The sequence below is a fragment of the Gallus gallus genome, chromosome 3 (assembly GCF_016699485.2).
Source record: "Gallus gallus isolate bGalGal1 chromosome 3, bGalGal1.mat.broiler.GRCg7b, whole genome shotgun sequence".
In the NCBI taxonomy this organism is placed as follows: Eukaryota; Metazoa; Chordata; class Aves; order Galliformes; family Phasianidae; genus Gallus; species Gallus gallus.
Genome location: NC_052534.1, coordinates 14,024,983 through 14,046,396, shown reverse-complemented (window position 1 = coordinate 14,046,396; position 21,414 = coordinate 14,024,983). Strand labels below are relative to the sequence as shown.

Here is a 21,414-nt window from a genome sequence, read left to right as displayed (position 1 = left end):
TTAAAATCTGCAAATAGGTACTAAGTTAGCAAGGGAAAAAAATGTGCTGAAGTTGTTAAGGAAAACGAGCTGTAAGGGAAACGAGCAACAGGACAAGCTGAGAGAGTCTTAACTTAAGGTTATATGCATGGATCAGTCTTGACTGAAGCTTGGGAAGGGTCTTGGACCTCGTGGAAGGACTACAGGAACTCATTTAGGAATGAGGAAAAAAATGAAAGGAAAAGTGAGGGAGATCTGGAAGAAGCGCTGTGCTTGCAGGCAAAGGGAAACGTCCCGTGAGCACGGGGCACAATTGTTCCCAATGGCACTGGCCAGAGACAAAGTTGTCTTAGTGGGGAACAAGATCACAGTATAAGGGGGAAGTGGAATTTTTCTAATTGGCATTGCACCCTTCTCCCAACATATCAGAATGGAATTTTTTTTTCTATATGCATCTTCTGGTTTGTTTTTAAGAGTGTTTCTCATGTTGGCTGATCAGACCTCAGATGGAATCTGTAATTACAGTTCTTAATCCAGTATCTGCCATAAGAGATGAGGTGTGATATTTGTTGTCTGAATTGTTTCAAGTCTGTAGAGGGAGTGATGCAGAGGCCCCTAAAACAAACTTACAAGGAGAGGCATTTCAGGAAGAGACATGTTATGTTATGGTCTGTACCCCGTGCTGTCAGATTTGCCTGGATTCAGATAGGTGTAAACCCTTTCAGCCTCACTTTAAAGGATGGTTGTATGGAGTCTCTTTTTTTAATCCTCAGTATGTCAACTGGAATAGTGCCAAACACACAAGAAAATGTATTTTTCTGGGATGTGTGTGTTACATCTCCCAGGCTCTTAACAATGCTTTACATAGGACGTTTGTCCATATGACTTTTTTCCGATACTGTGGAATGAGATATCTTTATATGTATGTGTATGTCTGTAATAGTCGTCATTGTTTGCAGAATGAGAAATTCTAATCCTACAGACAAGGAGGGAAACTGTGGCTGGAAAAATCAAGGTCAGACTTTCATTAGGCAATTCTTGCTAACTATCACTTTTAAAAATATGCAAAAGCAAAGTAAACATCTAAACTAAGCCTCATTTAATCAACTTTTATTTCTGTAGGAATGGTCAGATGAAGTGTTCAGTTTGGCAACAAATTTGTTGGCACAGAACATGTCAAGGGACGCATTTCTGGAAAAAGCGTAAGTGGCCATAGTGTTTAATGCTGTGGGTGTTGCTCTTTTATCTGCGTCATTTTCCTTTTCTCTTGTTAGTCACATTGTCATCTATTGTTTCTGCTTTAATGAGTTGTCAGTTTTGTAAACATAGGCTGTCCGTTCTCATTGTTTTTAAAAGCTTGTTATCTAAACGTCATTTAAAAGAAGTCTTGGTATGGTTCTGCTCACTAAGTCACAGCACAGAAGAAGTATTAAATACCATCTTCCTGTTGTATGCAGGAGTAGCAACTTCAGCTGTAATCTGAAGATCTCCATTTAATATTGAATAATATTCTGCTTCTGGATTATTTATCTTTCTAATCTCTCTGATTTTAGCATGCTTTAGAAAGAAGCTGTAAATCTGCTCATTGAGGTTTGTTGGCACAGTGCACAGATTCAGACTTGTTTTCAACAAAGTACAAAAGCACATTTGGGGTGTAAAAACACATCTCAGAAAGGAAAGAGAACTAAATCTGAGGGTAGCAAGATTCAAATGGATGATAAATGCACATGCTGAGATGACTGCTTAAGTCAGAGGATTGAGAGCAGCACGAAAAAGCCTACTAGATAATGATGACAATTAACTAGGATATTTGCTAGCCTTTTTTGTTGTTCTTTAAGAACTACAAGTTGACTGGTTAAATGCAGTTCACTGTTTTCCAATTCTTGCTCATAGACAGAATCTCATTCCAGCAGAATACCAAGTAGAGGCTTAGTTTACTAAGTTTTGTCTCTGTCCAAGAAATAAGTTAACCCACCTGTTTTGTGGACCACATAACGTTGCTCATACCTAGTTTTGCTATACGCACCGTTTTCAGTCAGAAGGTTCCTGACTGCTTAACTTCAATTCCAGGAACATACTTTTCAGTTACTGGTTTGTGAGGAGTGTATGTGTTTCCTTCTCAGAGTCTGAGTGGTGCAGATGAAAGTCAGCAATAGTTCTCAAAGAAACCAACTTTGAAAGTTGGACCTTAAAGGAATTCTAGTTTTGTATCTGATACTGCCCTGTTGGGCAATGAAATACAAGGCAAACAAAATCCCAAATGAACGTAAACATTTAACATTTCCTTCTAGTTCTGCATGCTGACACAGTGTGCTAACCTAGGTAGATCTTCTGGAAGGTCTTCTAAGTTCCTTCATGGATCAGCGGAGAAATGTATTTGTCTAAAACAGGGAAAATGTTTTTTTCCCTCAGGTCTTTCTGGATGCCCACAGGCCTTGGAAGGGATGGGCCCCTCTTCCCCTCTCTCCATCAGGACAGTACATATTAACAGTCAGCATCGCAGGGCTTGTATTGGACTCATCTATTTACTCCTGAGCTGTTGAGGCTAAATTAGATTTCACTTTATCAACACAGCTCTGTGTGAGAGAAAGAACAGAGATTGCTTCCTTCAGCTCCATATATTGTAGATGAGTTACAGGGCTGATTTGATATTGGATTTCCATGTCCTTATCGCTCAGAGGCCCAGATGGCCAACAGACGTGGCTGACAGGTGTGTGATGGGGAGGACTGGGGCTGTACTTAGTGTGTGCTTTCCTGTGACATTCAAAGGAGTATGTTGTCACACAGTACAGTAGAACCAGTCTTATTTGGAGCCATTTTTCTATGATTATTCAAGCAATATTAATTAAAGATAAAGTCACTGAACACATTTTGTCAATTCACTAGCAAGCAAGCATGTTATTCCTGTGTCTTTTTTTCCACTAATTAATAAATCACTTGGGAACTGTTGGGTTTCCAGGGTTCTTTGCACAGATGCCAAATCAGAGTCACTTAAGGAATCTTTGACTTTGAAGATTAAAACTATTTTCCCATTATAATTACTGTTTTGAGCAAAGGATTGGTTGCAGTCCTGTCAGTACCCTTTTGATGAAATAGAAAGGCAAATTGCATTAGAGCAGAATTAGAAGGGAATGTTTTCTTTGTGGCATTCAGTCCCTGAATGAAGTGCATTACTTAACAGATTGAGCAGCTTCTTCTCTGCTTTGGTCAGATGAGAAAAACAGGGTTAATTTGGGAGGATATAGCTAATAAAACATGCCATTTTGTTTATAAAGTACACATTCCTCTCTTGTAATGCTGCAGTATATTTTTGTGTTGGGATAAAAAATTACCATTTCAGCACACTAGTACTGAAGTGCTGTAGTAAGCATGAGGTGGTTTTGTTGTGGAAACTTTGGGTCAGTATTACATCCAAAGTTTGTCGCTCTTAGAGTCACATTAACTGCGATGTTACTGTGTTCAAAAGTGTCAAAAAATAGAAGACAACACAACTCCTTTAACGAAGCACTATGACTTTTTTAAATCCAGCTCAGTGCTGGAGGCTGGGGTGGGTAGTGTTTTTCTTTGGTGACACAGTAGCACGGGATATTTTAGTTTTCAGGAGATGCACAGGAGGACATAAGGATTTGTGAAAATGTTCCTACATGACTTGGGGATATTAGCACATATTATGTCTTTGAAGTGGTTACTAATGGCATTTTCAGTTGGGAAGAATAGGAAAAGTTATTAGAACCATGCAGTTTCTTTTTCTTTTGGTAGGCCAGTGGGTAAAGTTAAAAATATACTTAAAAGAAAAAAAAAAAAGTGAAATACTTCAACATTGCCACATTTCTCAACAGATCATGTTACAGAGAAACTCATTTATAGTTTTAATTAGATTCAAATGGAAGAGATGAAGCACTCCAAAAAATGTATGCTTTGCAGGCTGCTGCTGGTGAGCATTATGCTGCTTACCAGTGGTCCTTGCGTGCTAGGAGGAACATCAGATGATTGCTATAGGCCCAACTGCTTCCCATTAGCTACTCACACTACTGTCTGACTACTGTTTCAATAGGCATTGAATCAGTTACTTAAAAGATGTGAACGAAGTAAGATGCCTCCTCAATCAGCATGTGAGAGAAATCACAGATCCTGAGATGCTTTTAAATACTCAATTCAAAAGCTGTATAATTGCCAGCCTATAGATGCTTTCAGCATGTAATTTTTATATTGCTGCAGACTGGAAATATTATGGGCTTGTCCAGGACTGCTAAATATACACTACACTTGTGCTGGTACAGACATTTCATTTACCAGCAATTTGGCTTCTTCCCAGCTGAGGAGTGGCAATGTTAAGGGTCAAAGAGAGAAACCTTCAGAGCTGTGTAATAGGAGGGCTTAGGGAGGTAGGCGGTAGGCGTAGTTGTGTGCAACATCCAGGGGCAATTTCAGCCTCTGGGAGGGAAGAAGTACAGCAACTGTTCCAGTCAAGTTTTGCAGCCTGCATGCCTTGCCAGAGAGATCATGGGACAGGCAGCCAAGTGGATAGACATTTACCTCTGTGCCTCAGCTATATGTCCAGGTAGAGGCCACTGGCAAGTGGTGTCCCCCAGGGGCTGGTCTTGGGACTGCTGCTCTTCAACATCTTGATCAATTAGATAGACAGTGCAATTGAGTGTACCCTCAACAAGTTTGCTGATGACACCAGGCTGAGAGGTGCAATGGAAGGGATGCCATCCAGAGGGACCTGGACAAGCTTGAAAAATGGGCACACATGAATCGAATGAGACTCAACAAGGCCAAGTGCAATGTGCTGCACCTCGTTTGGGGCAATCAAAATACACAAAATACACAAAGTGTACAGACTGGGAGAAGAACTTACTGAGAGCAGCCCTTTGGAGAAGGTCTTGGAGGGTTCTGATGGAGGAAAACTTGGACATGAGCCAGCTGTTTGTGCCTGTAGCCCAGAAGGCCAACTGTATGCTGGGTTGCATCAACAGAGGGGTAGCAGCAGGGCAAGGGAGGGGATTGTATCCCTTTGCTCTTGTGAGGCCCCATCTGGAGTACTGTGTCTTGGCATGGGGCCCCCAGCACAAGAAAGATGCAGAGCTGTTGGAGCGGGTCCAGAACAGGCCAGGAAGATGCTCAGAGGGCCGGGGTACCTCTCATGAAGAAAAGCTGAGGGAGTTGGGCTTGTTTTGCCTGGAGAAGGGAAGGCTCCTGGGAGACCTCACTGCAGCCTTCTACTACTTAAAAGGAGCTTATAATCAGGAGAGGAACTCACTTTTTGTATGATCTGATAGTGAACAGGACAAGGTTTTAAAATAAAAGGGCAGAGATTTAGATTAGAAGCCAGGAGGAAATTTTTTACTCAGAGGCTGCTGAGGCACTGGAACAGATTGCCCAGAGAGGTTGTGGATGCCCCATCCCTGGAGGCATTCAAGACCAGATTAGGTGGGGCCCACGGCAGCCTGATCTGATTGCTGACAACCCTGCCCATGGTAGGGGAGTTGGAGCTTGATGGTCTTCAATGGCCCTTCCGAGCCATGTCATTCTATGATGTTAGTGAGCTAAAGGTAGATAGTGCTTCCTTGATACATGCTTATGCATTACTTCAAACTGAGCATCTTTATGTGGTTTATATGGTGCATACTGCATGCATATATTCATCCACCAGGGAAGAATGTTTTTATTAAAGATAATCAAAGGTAGAATTAGTATTTTGGAACAATGGCATGACAAAATGCAAAATTGAAAGTGCCATTTGTCCCACTGAGAATTTTTCAGTAGTGTAATCTGATTTGCACTACTACTACTATGGATTTGACAGTGCTGAAGCTGAACCAGTATTTATGCCTGCACTGGGCCTAGCTGAAAGGAAGAAGCCTCCTTCAGCAAAAGGATAGTGAGTGGCTGGCAGCTTGGGTGAGAAGGAGTTTGGGGGGGATGATAACTATGTGCATTAGTGGTATTTGCAATGCCCTGTTGCAAGACTGACATTTCTTGGCACTATAGGTGTATTATTGTTCGTGGAAAAGATATTCACTTATCATTGGTATCCCAGCAGAATTTCATGTTGGCAAAAGACTTGACTGGGACTTAACACATAACCACAGCAAAAGTGTTGAGCTGTAATGTTGGTGCAAAGGTACTTTAAAAAGTAAGAATAAAATTGTAGTAATAAAACAGCATGCTTTTATCCCCGCAGCTACACAAAACTTAAACTACAGGTGACTCCAGAAGGACGCATTCCTCTGAAGAAGTAAGTGTTGCTGTCCTTTCTTACCATGTAGTCTTATTTAATCTTTGAGTATGAATAAACATCGGGCATGAACATGTGATCCTTCTGTTTAGAATAGTCTGTCTATAGCATATGTTTTGACATACCCCAAGGATGATTCTGTTCAACTATATTTTGGACATAGATTGCCCTTGTGATTTTGAGTGAGATGTTTAGCTTCTCTGCTCTTGTTCCACTTGTGACTAATTTTTTAAAAAGCCTAACATCATTTCTTTAGCTCATAGGCATTGTAAGGATAAATGTATTCAAATTGTGTATCACAATGTTTTGAAGAGATATGTGGTGACTTTTTCAAGTAACTATCCTCTGTAACAGGGGCTTGTGTGGGGTAGAATTAAACTCATTAATCTCACTTGTCTTACTGAGCAGCCTGCTAATGGAAGAAAATGGCTAAAGACATGATAAACTAGGAAGCAATATCCAGCCTTTAAGCCATGTGGGCCATCAAGGCATGTCTTAAAGCCAATTAATTCCCTCTGGTTTGTTTTCATTTTGCAGCATATACCGCTTGTTTTCTGCTGACAGAAAACGTGTAGAGACAGCATTAGAAGCTTGTAATCTTCCATCTTCCAGGGTAAGCATCTGAATTTATTCCTAACCTGACAAAGTGTTGCATTTGTATGCAGTGGTGTTTACTCTCTGTTGAGTATGATTTGGTCATGGCTGATCATGCTTCACTGGATTAGCTCCTGTATGGGTCCTCAGCAGTGGAACTTTTTCCCACAGAGTTTACTGTTATCCATTTGAATATTGGAGTATCTCTGATTTGAAATAGTCTATGGACCAAGAGTGCCTGGAAGAAGTGCAAATGGATTAAGGGAAAAGTCAGAAGGTTGTGTGATCTGCCCTGGAGAAATCCTATGAGAATGTTTTAAGTATCAGTAACCAGTACACAGTTTTCCAGGTGCAATTTGAGAGCCTTGTTTGGCTTGCCATGAAGATGATGGTGTAATCCGTTTCCTTCTCATCTATTTAAACTTATTTAAAAGGTGTATGGAATAAATGTTGAAGTGATGTAGTGTCAAAGCTGCTAATGCTGTGGGGATGTCTCATTGTGTGCTGCTCAGCCAGGAGCATTTGCAGGTTGGTACTTCACCCTTAAGAAGGCTTCTTCAAGCGGAGTGAAATCAAGTGAGTGATTCTAGTTAATGGTAGATTCCAGTTAGTTTTAGTTAATGCATCCTTAGCCTTTCCTCTCAGGTGAAGATTCTCCTTCAACAAGCTTCTTGCAGGATATTTCCTCCTTACTAAGTCTAAGACATGGGACAGAACCAGTGTGTAGCAGAGGAGTGCCTGCATCTCCTAATTTCTCCCTCTCGTAGAAAGCATTGAGCCGTGATGTGCATTCAACCTTTGTTTCCCCAGTGGTGTCGTAATAGAGATAATTTCTGCTGCTCCAGAAGTGCAGCTGTGCAAAATCTTCACAGGCCAAACCTCAGATACCACTTGCCGCTGAGACCTTCCTTCATAGATTTCAGAGTATTCATGTAAAAGATTACAGCAACCTTAGCTGAAGGAAGTGCTTTAAATATTAGAGTATAAAATAGGTGTTTGACTAGTTGAAAATGTTATGAGGTTAGAAACATGAAAAGATGTATTTTCAAGATAGATTTTCATTTAATTGTTAGCAAATGTTTTTTTTTTAGTAAGACAGGCAAGGAATAGGTGAAGTGCTGCTTTCAAAATCAGTTGATTTATTGCTTCTATGTACTTGATGCCAGGAAAGATGAAAAATAATTTTTTATTTCTCACTGCAAAAAAATCTAAACATCTCTGGAGTCCTTGAAAAAGCTGCAGTCTTTTTCTGCTGTTTATTTAAGCAGAGTCAATTTTACATAGACATTGCTGGATACTTGTTGCTGGGATACCATCATGAAAATGTATTCATAGTGTAAGGTAGATCCTTTCTTTGTTTGGGACAAAAGAGATACACGCTTCATGCAACAAAGAAAACTGTGTAGATCACCTTGGAAAAAAAAATGTTTTAGAAGCTAATCTATTGAAAAGAAGGGATCTCTGAATCTCATAGAGGTAATGAAGTAGAAAAAAACAGTGCTTCATCTGCAGCTCTTTTTTTGTTCCTTCTTTTCCTGTTCCTGTTTATTTGATCAAATACATTCTCAGCTTCATCTTACAGCTTTTCTGCCCTGCTAACTATTGTTCCTGTAGAGCCTGGAAAACATGGGACTGCAGGCAGCAAACAAGACGTGAATATAGGAGAGTTTTCCTCAGTGAAATTGCACCAAATTTTTCAGAGTATTCATGAAAGTGTCTCAAGAAGATTAAACTCTTATGATTTTTGCTTTGTCTGTTTTTGTGGGCTTTTTTTTTTGTTTAGTTTTTTGCATTCATACTTGGTGAAGAACCCTCTAAAGATTTTCTCTTCAATTTTCCTACAAAAACATACCTCTCATTCCTTAGAAAGATGTAGGGGTTGTTAACTCCAAGTTATATCTTGCTACACCTCTCAAAACATGTAGATGATGCTAAAACACAAAATTAAATTCGTAGTCATTTGTAAGAGGATGCCAAATCATCACCCAGTAGTCTTGCATCTTCCTGATTCATAGCTTTAGGACTGGGACAGTCTTTCATGTATCTCATGTGATGACCTTAGCATAAAACAGCCTATGCTATGCTGCTGGTGGAGTGTCACAAACTTCAGCACATGCTGGCCCCTCTCTAGCAAATTCCCTGAGTACAGGCTTGCCAGGAGACCTTGTGGGACCATGTGTAGGCAATATATTTTGTGGGAGAGGAGGAAGAATTCTCATTGTTTGGAAGATCACCTTGTAGGTGAAAAGCACCAGATAAACTCCCCTGAAGAGCCTAAAATGAATTCTGTATTTCATATATAGGGACCTTGTGACAGGGGCTGGTTCTCCACAGCACTGAGAACTCTGTCCCTGATACAGAAAAAGTTGGACTTGAGGCGATGGGATAACTTAAAGACTTCAAGTCAAGAACATTTGCAAACTCTGGATATTTTTATTTCTGGGTTGGGCTTGGTCTATGTAGAGTCTTGCTGGACCAAGCCCTGCATGATCTGATTTTCCAAAGTGTTTGTTATCCAGCAGATCTGAAAACAGAAGATTGTTAAATAAAAATGAAAAAAAAAATTGTTTTAAAAAAAGCCAATGAGATTTTTTAGGTTAGCATCTGATTCAACTATAGTTTTAAAAATCTTGGCTAGGTTGTTTTGTTTTTGTTTTTCCTTTTGATGGGGGTGGGGCTGGTGTTTTTTTGTTGTTTTGGATTATAGCTTTGGAAGAATGTTATTTTAGTTGCCTCTTTGGTTGTGAAGGCTACTTTCTGCACTGCAGTTAATGTGGAGGTTCACAGGGAAGCACCAGCAAACTTGACTGTTTACACAAAATAAAACAGGCAACTGTTGAATCCTATCTGTGCAAATAATCTGAATTAGCTGTTGTGCTGCCAAATATAAAATAGAAAGGATATAGATGTTATAAAAACAGAAGGGTTACCAGACAAATCGTAAATCAACAGTGCTTGAAATTAGTAGAGAGTCTTAATCACAAAATAAAATTGCATACCAGTATTTCGCAAAGACAGAATTGAGAGATGCTCTAATGTGTAACAGAAAGTTTGTGATTCAGTCTCAAAAAAGAGATTAGCACATAAGGTGCGTGGGTGGTTCCAGTGAGATGTGAATGGCTCAGACCAGAATGACAAATGGGGCAATGTATGTTAATCATTTTGGCAGGCAGAATTTTGGAACCCAAGCAGAGTTGTCCAAAGTTGTGCCTGGGGTGGTTAATGCTTACAACAAGGCTTTTCTCTCCCCTCTGTATCTTTGTAGCCCACTAATTATGTTATTGGTAGGAAACAATCATTAGAAGAGTCTGTATTTATGGCTGAAGACTTGTGAGGTATATTTTCTTAACTAGAGCTAAGTGAGAAATAAAAGCCTAGATCTCAGATTATAAGAAAAGACCCACTTTTTTTTTTTCAGTGTTGAGTACCTTCAAATCCTCTGAAAGGGAAAAAATATGTTAAGTCAGTAGGAGACTAATTCTTTGGTGATCACAATATTAACAGCAAAAATGCCCTTAGGAGAAGCATGGGCTTGGGACCAGTAGCCTGTTGAACAGTCGTTGTTGGTGTTGTGGATACTGGGGTGCCGTCTTGAAAAAGAAAATGTGCAAGCTCTATGTATCCCAGCCTTTAGGAAAACAAGTGTCAGTGTCCTCTCACCCAAAAGTACAAAAGATTGAACTGATCAGAGTGCAGCAGATGAAATTTCACAGGTAGAGCTGTGCCACCAGCAGTTGGTTCCAAAAGCAACTCTTGCCATCCTCCAGCTTCAAGCTTCCCACTTCTTCATCCACTGCTGCAGTGGATTTAGCACTTATGCCACTGGGGAGTTACCCGGCTCAGCAAGCTGATCCCATGGCAAAGTGTATAGGGTCATTTGGGATGAGTGAACTCTGAAGCAGCTCACCCTGCAGCAGGTAGGTCTGAATAAGGGATGTGTGAGTTGAGTGGAACAAGTTATTGCCTGAACCGTTCCAGCTGAGTGAAGGGAAACACTGTTAGGGTTTAAGCAGGTGTAGCAGCCACTTGTGTAGTCTGCCAAACTAAGGAAGGAGTAGTGGTGTGAGTGCTGCTGCCCTTCTATTGCCATGAGCTGAATGTGAAGCTGATGAGGGGGAGCAGGGTGCTGCCCAGTCTGCATGTGTGAACACAGTCACTGAATGGTGATCATGGTACCAGACCCACCTGGGCCTCTACAGATTTCATAGATGAAAGGAGAGATAAAGTGACGCCCACGGCTATTTTTTTTTTCCTTTCCTTTTTACTTAAAGGAGGAAAAGTACTGCAGAATTTCCTTCCTTCTACCAAAGGCTTGAATTGACACTTCCGGTTCCCTTGGAAACTGCATTAAACAGGCGGAATAAATAAAAGCAATGATTGCCTCCATCAGCAGCTTGCTCGCAACACAAGCCGGCTCAACAGCATTTATAAGCAAACAGCTTTGTGTTCAAATTAAAATTTTCTTCCTCCGGTCCGTCGGATTCAAGCATTATTTTGGAGCCATGGAGAGGTTCACGTGCTTCCAGAGATGACATTTCATAGCTTCTGATAAAGTTCACTTGCATGGAAGAAATTCAGAATCAGATTTTCTGTGTGTGCATTCCACAATTTTTGTGGTTCTGTTTCCCTTATTTCCTTATGAGATTTTCTCTCCATGAAATGCAAACTGCTGTGCCATTTTCCTCTCAGTGCACTGATGCAAAAGCCGAAGCCGGTGGGCGCATCATTATTGTTCGGCACCAACAAAACTGCTCAGATTGCACCTTCCTTGGGATCTTCTTTTTTTTTCCAGCCTCTCGAAAGAATCAGTCCATGCTGTCTTCTGCAAAAAGTGTGGAGCTTTAAGACAGCACATGCAAGGAGGAAGAGAACTTTTGAGTTTACAGAGGACTGTTCCATTTCCAAAATCCTCTCCTTTAAAACCAGTTGTTCTATTTTTTCAGAGAAAAATCATCAGGTATAATAGGGATGATGAAAATATCATCTAGAAGCAAGACTGAATGTAAATTGTCCTTAACTTCAGAAAAGGCGAGAGAAAGTGCTGGTGTCTAGTTTAAAGCATTTCTATCAATTTCTGTAAAAGCAACATGATTGCCTAATCAGCTGCCCTCAGTGGTTAGGGCAAAGAGGTATGGAAAAGCTACAGCGTGCGAGGACATTTCAGTAGTATCTTGATCGTGTACCTTCAGGAAGGAAAAGGAAACATTTTTGCTGCAATTAGAGAACAAGCTTGTCAATTATGACTCAGTGGCCCAATTTGTTCCCTGGTTCTGTGAAAGCTTTGGGAAAACAAGTACAGTGTACTGCCATTTTCCTCACCTAAGTATATTGGCCAGCTCACTGGCTTCATTGGGATTTTGTTATCTGTAGGTAACACAGTTACACTGCGAGATGCCCTTTCTTTCCTCTTCATAGGTGCTCCAAGAAAGAACTTTGCATTATGGAAAGAAGATGGATAATTTACTTTTTTTTTTTTTTAAATATACTTCTTAAGCTGCTCTGTTTTTCACAGGAATTTCCTGTTAGGCAAAACTTATTCTCCTCTAAGTTGCAGGGATGATATCAAAAAAGGGCAGTAGCAAGCGATCTGTTTACAAAAAAACATATAAAAATGTCATTTCATTCTTTCACTATTTTTTTTTCCATTTCACAGAATGATTCAATCCCTCAAGATGACTTCACGCCCGACGTGTACAGAGTGTTCTTAAACAACCTCTGCCCTCGACCTGAAATCGACCACATCTTTTCCGAGTTGTAAGAAAAGACACTAATTTATTTATTTTTTCCCCTTCGCTGATTTTCTGGGTTAGGGGTGGTAGTGAAGTAGGTTATTTAGTCTATAGCACCATGCATTGACTACGAAGAGCAGATTTCAATGTCAATCAAGAATATTGTTTAACCTAGGATCAAAGTTTCCTCTTGTTCCAAGCTTTTGCCTCCACTTCTGATTGCCAGAATTGACTCCTTAGATCCTATGCGAGCTTAACTGCCAGGTCTCATTTTGCAGTTTGGATGAAAGCAGTTTAGGCTTCTGTGAAAATAAAGGAAGAGTAATAAGCAATAAAAAGATATAATAGGCATGAGAATATGTTTAACCACTCCCAAAAGCTTAATTAGGAGTAGGAGAAAAAGCAGTGACTTTTAGGATTTGGAACTGGAACTGCCGCCATGAAATTAAATTATCAGCCATCTACAACTGAGTACATGCATTCAGCTACAAGCTATAAAGCTCATGTTGAATTATTCCAAGACGTTTCTGGCCCTTAGAGCAAGTCATTGTGCTTCCCAGTTTTAGCAGAGCCTGATCAATGGAATCAGAACATGAAGCAATATGAAAGCGATTTCTGAAATACATCGCCAGACCACCAAAACAATTACTGACTATATCTTTGCAACATGTGTTCCCTTACACCTCTCTGTGCTTATTTTCTCTAAGGCTGAGGTATTAGAAGAACTCAGCCGTGACCTAATTTGCTTCCATTGACTTCCCATTGCTTTCTTGCAGAGCAGAACTAGGCCAGTCCCGAGTGCTGTGGAAAATCCTAAGCACCTGGCAATGGGCCTTCATAGATTTCCATCTGGGTACAAATTGTACCAAAACTCTACTCTTTTTGCTAACTCTAAATAGACATCTTTTCACTTACTTTGCAGAGTGCTTAGTTTTTCTTCTTCTTCTTTTTTGCAGGTTTATAAAACAAGCAAATACCGGTATAATTAAGATAATGAAGTCAGGGCTGCTGTTTTTCAGCAGTAAAACCAAATAGTTAGGCCAGGAGTTGCAGTGGAGTGTTTGCGGCAAGCTCAGGACTGAATTCCAGATCATCTCTTTTACTTTCTCAAATTGCTTTCTTCCAGGAATTCAGAGGAATGAAAAGCTTTTAGCATTGCTCTAATTCTTGCCATTGATGTCAATAATGCTGAATGCTTTTAAAAATCTTGCTCCTAGATGTTTAGTGAAGAATGTTTGTCGTTAAATGCTGGCAAGGTAAACTAGTCTGGAGACCCAGTGGAACATCGATTTTTTATTGTATGACTGTTTGAATTTTGTTTCAGTTTCCCTGGGAAATTATAAGACATTGAACAAGATTTCAAGGAATCATATTTTAATTGCTTTGCTTTTGCTTTAATTTTCTCTAGTGGTGCCAAGAGTAAACCATACCTTACTGTTGATCAGATGATGGAATTTATAAATCTTAAGCAACGTGATCCACGATTAAATGAAATCCTTTATCCACCATTAAAACAGGAACAAGTTCAACAACTGATTGAGAAATATGAACCCAACAGTAACCTAGCGAAGAAAGGTCAGTGGTTTTTCTTTTCTCATTGTGCTCAGTTTCTAATTTGAAACAGTGAATCAATTATAATGCAGTACATACTAGAGCAAAATTTGGTTCAGAATCCAATTGCGTTTCCAACTATCTGCTGTTGAATAATACAAGCCTGTGAGACATCGTGTGGTTAATTTTTAAATGTATTTAGTTGGAATCAATTTAGAGAGGATGGTCTGGTTTTGGTATTTATTTTCCTGTATGTGTAATTGATAGTTCAGAGCAGTTGCTTTGGTATGCAGACTTCAGCAGAAACCATACTGTCACAATGACAGATATGTGAATTTTACAGAAGCAATTGATAGCATCAAAACTAAGATGATAATTCTGTCTAGTCCTCTGTTTTCTTAGAAAGTGTGCCATACTCACAGAAAATGCCCTTTTGAAAATCTCAGGTGCTGTCTAAGGTGTAACTGGGACTATTGCCAAATAGAGTGAAAGAACTTCTGCATACATCTCAGCAGATTTTTGTTACAAGTGTAAAAATAGCATTGAATTTGTGTCTGCATCCTATTTTATTCCAACCCACATGTACCGATGATTACCCCAGCTTCTAATGTATTAATAACTTAGAAATTTTAGGGGTGTGGGAATATCCTGAAAAGCAGAGCTGTATAAAGATATTGTTTTGGTTCAAAGATTTCAGACCCATCCTTACTAGCTGCTAAGCATTCTCCTTTGAAGAATCAGGGTCAAAACAGCATCAAAGAGATGAAGTCTTTGAATCCTCAGTTAAATAAAACTGTCAAGGCAGGATCCTGTCAGTAGCTTTTTATAAATAGAATTTTTTCTTCTACTGTTATAAGGAATTTTGACAGAATATTGGCTGCATCTTCTGGCCCAAAGTAATTATGTGAAGGCTGTTAGGTCTGTAATAGAGTCCGTAGTTACAATTACAGAGTTAGTCAAAATATACAGCCTCTTTATAGTCCAAGCTTCTTCAAGCGCTGCATCTGATTCTACCTGTTTTATTCTTTCATTCCCAGGCTGGGATCCTTGTACTGCCCAGTCTATGCTTCTCTGCAGTATGGATTCAGATAGCTGAGAGAGGCCATTGCTTATCTTGTACCTTGAATGCTTTCGCAGCCCTCTCAATTTCCTGTGCAGTTAGCAGACTGGCTGTTAGGCTAGCATGGAAACAAACGTGTACACACAGAAATAGAATATTGTGTTTAATATGGAGAACAGGTGGCAATTCAGCTGATCTCAGTAAATTTGTGTGAGTCTTTTGTTACAGGTTATTTCACCTCCCCACACCTGACCTAGATGAGGGCCCTGACAGCATCTCTCAGGAGGCAGCAGAGCAGATTTCAGCAGTCCCTGCTGCAAGTTCTAGGTGGCTGCCTGTAGTCAACCTGAGAGTCTTGATACAGTCATCAACATGGTCTGAAATCAAAACACTTGTAATTTTTCTCATAAGGCTTCTTATTTCTGTAGTCCACATAATTTTGGTGTTTCGATGGAGATCTAACTCCTATTTCTTTGTCATGCTTACACAACCCTGTCTTTTGATGTCAGTGAGAATACTGGCATGGGATGAAAACACTGTGATTTCCTTTGTCATCCGTGTAAATATTAGAATATTGCTCTGTGCTTATCTTACTTCACATCAGCTGCAAGGAAATCTGTATATAAAAAATCATTCTTACTACCAAAATATTGGCACTTCATATAAGCCAAATTGAAGATTTATTAGAAGAAGGTGTGCTAACAGAACGCCTAAGTCACAGTGAAACCTCCTTCTGACTAGCAATAAGGAGGGAGCATGAAACAAACTCATAAAGAAGTATGTTAGGATGGTATATGCCAGCACCCTCCAAGTAAGATTTGTGGGACTCTTACTGTTTACCCTCATTCACACTGGTGCACACACTTGGTGTAGGCACTCTTCTACAGGTGCCTTCCTCCTTGTGTATGATTTATATTGCTCTTTCAGAATCAGTTCTCTCAGAAAAGCCTGAATTTATAAAGGGAAAGTCAAGTCAGAGAGTTCGTTTATTTTGTATTTGTTTTGTCTTCAAACTCATGCAGTGATGTCCAGCAAATTCTCACAAGACTGGCACAACCTGTCATCCACCTCAGCATTGCAGATACCACCTCTTTCTATGCATCCTGCTGTCAGCTGAGTTGTGGCAGCTGGCATGTTCTGCTAATCATGCCCCAGTGCAGATCTTGAGTGTATTGCCTTAAAATTAAAGGAAATGGTTAATCGAGGGCAGCATGGGGACCCAGTATTTTCAATACTTTGGCTCCGAGTTGGGAATGCAGTTCACTGTATATTAAATGAATTGTAGGTATATATTCAATCCTACACTTGGTGTGTGGAATAATTGCCAACAAATGCTGCATGCCTGTAAAATGTCACCAAAATATAACAGTAAATATTGAAAATAATGTTAAAACCTTTTAATATGATGTTTTGTGAAAAGAATTGTTACTTAAGCTTTCTGCTGTCATGAAGGCCTGTTCAAAGGCTGAATTGTAGATATTGAAGACCGAAGCGATACACTTCAGAGATGCATTCCCTACCATTAAAACTATACTAATTTGGGCCATTGAGGAGAGATGTTATTTTCTGTTGACTTGAAGATACTCGAAGTACAGTCAGGTGTGGCCCAATACTACACACCCACGACCTTGTTGGCCTGAACTTCCCACCTCTGCTGCTCAGATATTGTACTGTATTTTGTACTATATTACGTAAGTGCCCTTATTTGCTGGGGCCAAAGTGAGTGAAGAGGTAGGGGCGGAAGCAAGATGTTTGGAATGGCCCCAGTACTATCAGTTAAAATAACTAGAGCGGGTAGAAACATTAGGGTACTGGAATAAGCAGCCAGAATTTGTAAGAAGACAGCAGAAACCTTCATCCAGTGTAGTTCTCTCATAAAGCAAAACCCAGCAGCTCTATGAACAGAAAGGAACTTAGGGTAATTTCCACATAATTCACTGCTTTACCAAGGGCAGATTGTTCCTGACAAATCTGGTGGCCTTCTGTGATAGAGTGACGGCACTGGTGGACAAAGGAAGGGCAACTGATGTCATCTATCTGGACTTCTACAGAGTCTTTGCTTTGCACCACATTCTTATCTTGCATTTGGAAGGACAGATTTTAAGTGTGGCTATAAATTTAAAAAGAGGAGATCTAAGTTAGATATTAGGAGGAAATACTCAGAGGCTGGTGAGGCACTGACACTGGCCCATAGAAGTTCTGGATGCCCCTTCCCTGGAGGCATTCAAGGCCTGGTTGGATGGGGCCCTGGGCAGCCTGATCTGGTGGCAGTGCCCACTGCAGGGAGGTTGGAACTGGATGGTCTTTTAGTTCCCTTCCTACCCATGCCATTCTATGATTTTAAGAGGTCCCAACTAACTAGCTCCTCCGGACAAATGTGGTATACCAAGAAGCAAAGAACTGCATGGGAAAGATGCAGCAAGGCACTCAAGCAGGAGTAATGGTGTGACAGAATTACATGATAAGCAGCAGCATGGGGAACCAAGTTACGGGTGGCCTGAGGATGACTTCATCATGTTGTACCAGACCAATTAAATAATAGGACTTTTGGAGCAGGGAATAGCATGTTTTGCAGAGTTTGGGTTCAAGAAGCAGGCCAGAATATCTGACATTGCAGTATATGTATTTGTTCTTTCCTGGCAATGAAAAACAACTCCATAAAAATAAATCACAGATAAGGTCCAGAACAGAGGAAAATAGCTGTAATTTAAACCATGTCTTGTGAGTAATGAGTGATTTAAAATACTTTATGGTGGTAGAGACTGTAAAGGCTTGTTTGCAAACATTGGGTGATATAAATTGCTAGCCTTCACTCCAGTTAAATCCTTTTTCTTCAGTTTGTTCTAGAGTTTGCACTTTCACACTTGCTCAGCATATGTGTTTGTGTGCCCGTGCCTGCAGACAGGTATACTGTTTTGCCTGCGTAAGCTGCCTTTCTGACCAACTCTGTTCCTTATCTCATTTCAGATTAACTCTATATTAGAACATCAGGAACTTAGATAGTAACATACATGTAAGTGGTGAAGGTCTGACCACTTTCGTATTAATTTCTGTAGTATTTCTACATTTATTTATTTAAACAACCAATCCTGTGTTCAGACCTCCCACTGAAATAAAGGAATTAATGTTCAGCATCTTCATGCAGTAGGCCAAGTTCATTTGTTGAGCTCTCACTTTGTATAGTTTTTGTGTCACCACCGGAGAAAATACCTTTTACAAAAGGCTTAAACAAGTGTAGTGACAAGTGTCCTTGCTTTTCAGGTATTTAGGGCCACAAGACCTACATTTCTAATAGCCTTTTACAGAGATATACAAAGTATGTGTTGCTATATATTGTCTCTTTTTTTTGTCCTGTGTGCAGTATCATACACATCAGGTTGCAAACATGAAATGAACAGTTTCAGTTCTCAAGGGTTTAAAGTATTTGCTGAAAGCATTTATGCTGTGGGAGTAAAATTTCATGTTTTCAATATGCAGAACATTTTGGCCTCAGTGAAATAAATCCCTTCAGCATATGCTTAAGTTTATGGGTGGTGTGGGAAGAAGGGATAGTTATACAAAATCTCTTATGCTCCATTTCCTTGAACATCATATTAATTCCTTATTGAATCTTAATTCCTATAATTACCCATGTGCCAGCTTTATTGGAGTGAAATTTCTGGGCACAACCATCAACACAGGTACCAGGGTGACTTCCAAGAGTGTGGTGCACAGACCTTAGTGAAGACTTTGTTACATGATCACATCATTGTAATCTCACATCGGAGGCAATCCTTCAGAGGGGTGCAGAAGTCCTGGTGCCATCTGCCATTCTGTGTAAGAAAAACATCGTGGTCTTCCCCTCAATGAGGTGATTGCTGAAAGCCTAAACATGTGAGCAAAGCATGCCAGGCAGGAGCCTTTGTGGGCCCGTGGCTCCACTCCCTGTCCAGGCTGTTGCCAATTTCCAGTGCATTGAGGCAAAGGAGAAAAAGCCAATCAGAAACTATTTTTATCTCCTTACATCTTCCCCATGGAAGAGTCAAATGACTAGTGTCAAACTGCTCGAGAATCTTGTTGAATTCCTACTCAAGAGCCACCTGAGGGGGCCTTCCCAAATGTGAACGAAGCCCCTTCTTGCAACAGTCCACTTCATGGTTTCTCCTGCTTTGTTTGGACAGTAGTACTAGGCCTACTCTCATCTGATAATTATATCTTCTCCTAATTTCCCATCTAACTGTATTCATGATCTAAGCACATCAACTGTATACCTCTGTCCTCTTTTAACTTAATGCTTCTTCTCCCATAGCAAGTTAAATGCATTCCTAATGAGTGGCCATACTGAATCTCAACTTTCACAACAAACGAGCGTGAAACACTTGGCATCTAATAATTCTCCATTTTCTAATCACTGTTATAGCTCTTTTTCTGTACATGTTGCAGCTACATTTTGAAGTATTTTGAAATTGGTAAGCAAGAGCATATTTTATATTTTAAACTTCTGCAACATGGCTTCTTAGGTACCTGGTAAAATCAAATACCTATGTATGAGCTTACTGGATAAGGGCCTTAGGTTGCACAGTTTTGACTAAAAAGGCTGCTTGTGTTTCTGCATGCCACTAATATATTTCTAATATTGTATATGGAATGTGATCGAGTTTTTGAAACATCAGCAGATACATGGGCTTGACATCTACATATGTTAAGCATAAAAAGTGGTATTTTACTGTGGTTGCAGCAAGCTGTTGTGATTAATGTTTTGTGCCGTATAGTGAAGGAGATTATTGTACTATGTATAGCATGTTTCCTTATCAGGTGGAGGCAGAAAGAAGTTTCTGGTACTGCTGAGCAGTCTCTTGCTGTCAGCAAAAACATGCTGTGTGGCTGTTAGGCTTGGTTAAGTAGCATTTTGTAATTTGGCATTTTCAGGTTACGAAGCATTTTCATTGGGTAGATGGCATAACTACTAGGATGGTTTCCTTTTCAAGTTACCGTGCTGATAAAGGGATGGGTATTAATAAATCAGCTGCCAAGTTGTTGGTAGGGAGTTTCCTTATTTGCTTTTACTTTCAAGAAGGCTTGTACAGAAGTAAATTTTTTCAGGATCTTTCTACATTATGGGTAGGAGAAGGGACATTGATGTTGAATTTCAGGTGCCTCTGCTTGTAGTGTCCAAGTTCTTCAGACTGATGGCCCTTGATTCTAAACTCTAAGCATACAAGACTAAGAGCTATATCCCCAGTGATGAATACAAGAGAAATAATTGCTAGTGAATGGAGTAATGAAAAAGCTGAAATCATTCCATAGCAATAAGATATGCTACCAACTATCCTACTTGGTGGGAGCAAGAAAAAAAGTAGGTTATTAATAGCTGTTATTTTAGAGAGTTTTTATTGGGAGAGATTGTCTTGACTGTAGTATAAGCTTTAAAAATAGTCTGAAGAGGCTTTGGAGATTTTCCTGACCAATGGATCTCTGCACTGGTTTGTACTTATTAGGGGCATTTTTGAGATAAGTAGATGGTTTGTCTTAAATATGCGTTTGTTTAAATTCTATCTTAAGATAGAATTTATTTTAAAATGCTTTATTTTAAAGTGCCAGACCTTTAGATCTGCAGAAGAAAAGACCTTTAGCAGTGGATCTCCAGATTTTCCATACTGCACCTATTCATAAATCTTGCATGTCCATTTTATTTAGGCATGTATTTAGAAACATTCTAGGGCAGCTGGTTTTGTGACTCCCTTTGAATTTCAGTATTAATTCTGTTTTTCTAGTGCACATTTATTGACAGTTGTACTGTTTTGTTTTTTTTTCTTAGATAATGAAGTAAATTAAGCAATTAACATTAGATTAAGGTGCATTTAATTTTATGCAGCATTTACTACATGTGTTTTTCTGCCTTAAAAACAGGCAGTATTCACTTCAGGACAAATGTGTTTTTCCTTCCTTAAACATCAATACATTTTAAGCATTTTGGTCCCACTACATTAAATTCACCTTTTAGTAACTGCTTTAACTGCTTAAGAATAATTACACATTGGAGTTCTTTTAGTGGCAGAAGGGGGTCATTCCCTAGGCAACAGATTGTAATGTCAAAAACAAGTACTGTGCAATTGTGGCTGCACTTCTAAGACATCCTTCATAATATTTAAAGCATAAATTCTGATGTATAAACCATTCTGTCAAATGGTGGAGCTTTCTGGCACTGAAACATTTGTAGAAAGTGTTCCAAAGCCTTCCGCCTTCTCACTGCAACACTGGATATTAAGAATATTTATCAA

General features: G+C 39.7%; 1 protein-coding gene across 6 annotated transcripts in view; it reads left to right on the top strand.

Moving 5' to 3' along the window:
* Window positions 1-21,414, top strand: part of PLCB1 (phospholipase C beta 1) — a 425,847-nt gene that overhangs the window by 272,016 nt on the left and 132,417 nt on the right. For all 6 annotated transcript variants that reach the window (XM_046939523.1, XM_040698205.2, XM_046939524.1 and 3 more), the window contains 5 exons: window positions 1,102-1,181; window positions 6,167-6,220; window positions 6,758-6,833; window positions 12,468-12,568; window positions 13,952-14,118. In XM_046939523.1, the coding sequence (XP_046795479.1) occupies window positions 1,102-1,181; window positions 6,167-6,220; window positions 6,758-6,833; window positions 12,468-12,568; window positions 13,952-14,118 (478 nt within the window). The remainder of the gene's footprint in view (window positions 1-1,101; window positions 1,182-6,166; window positions 6,221-6,757; window positions 6,834-12,467; window positions 12,569-13,951; window positions 14,119-21,414) is intronic.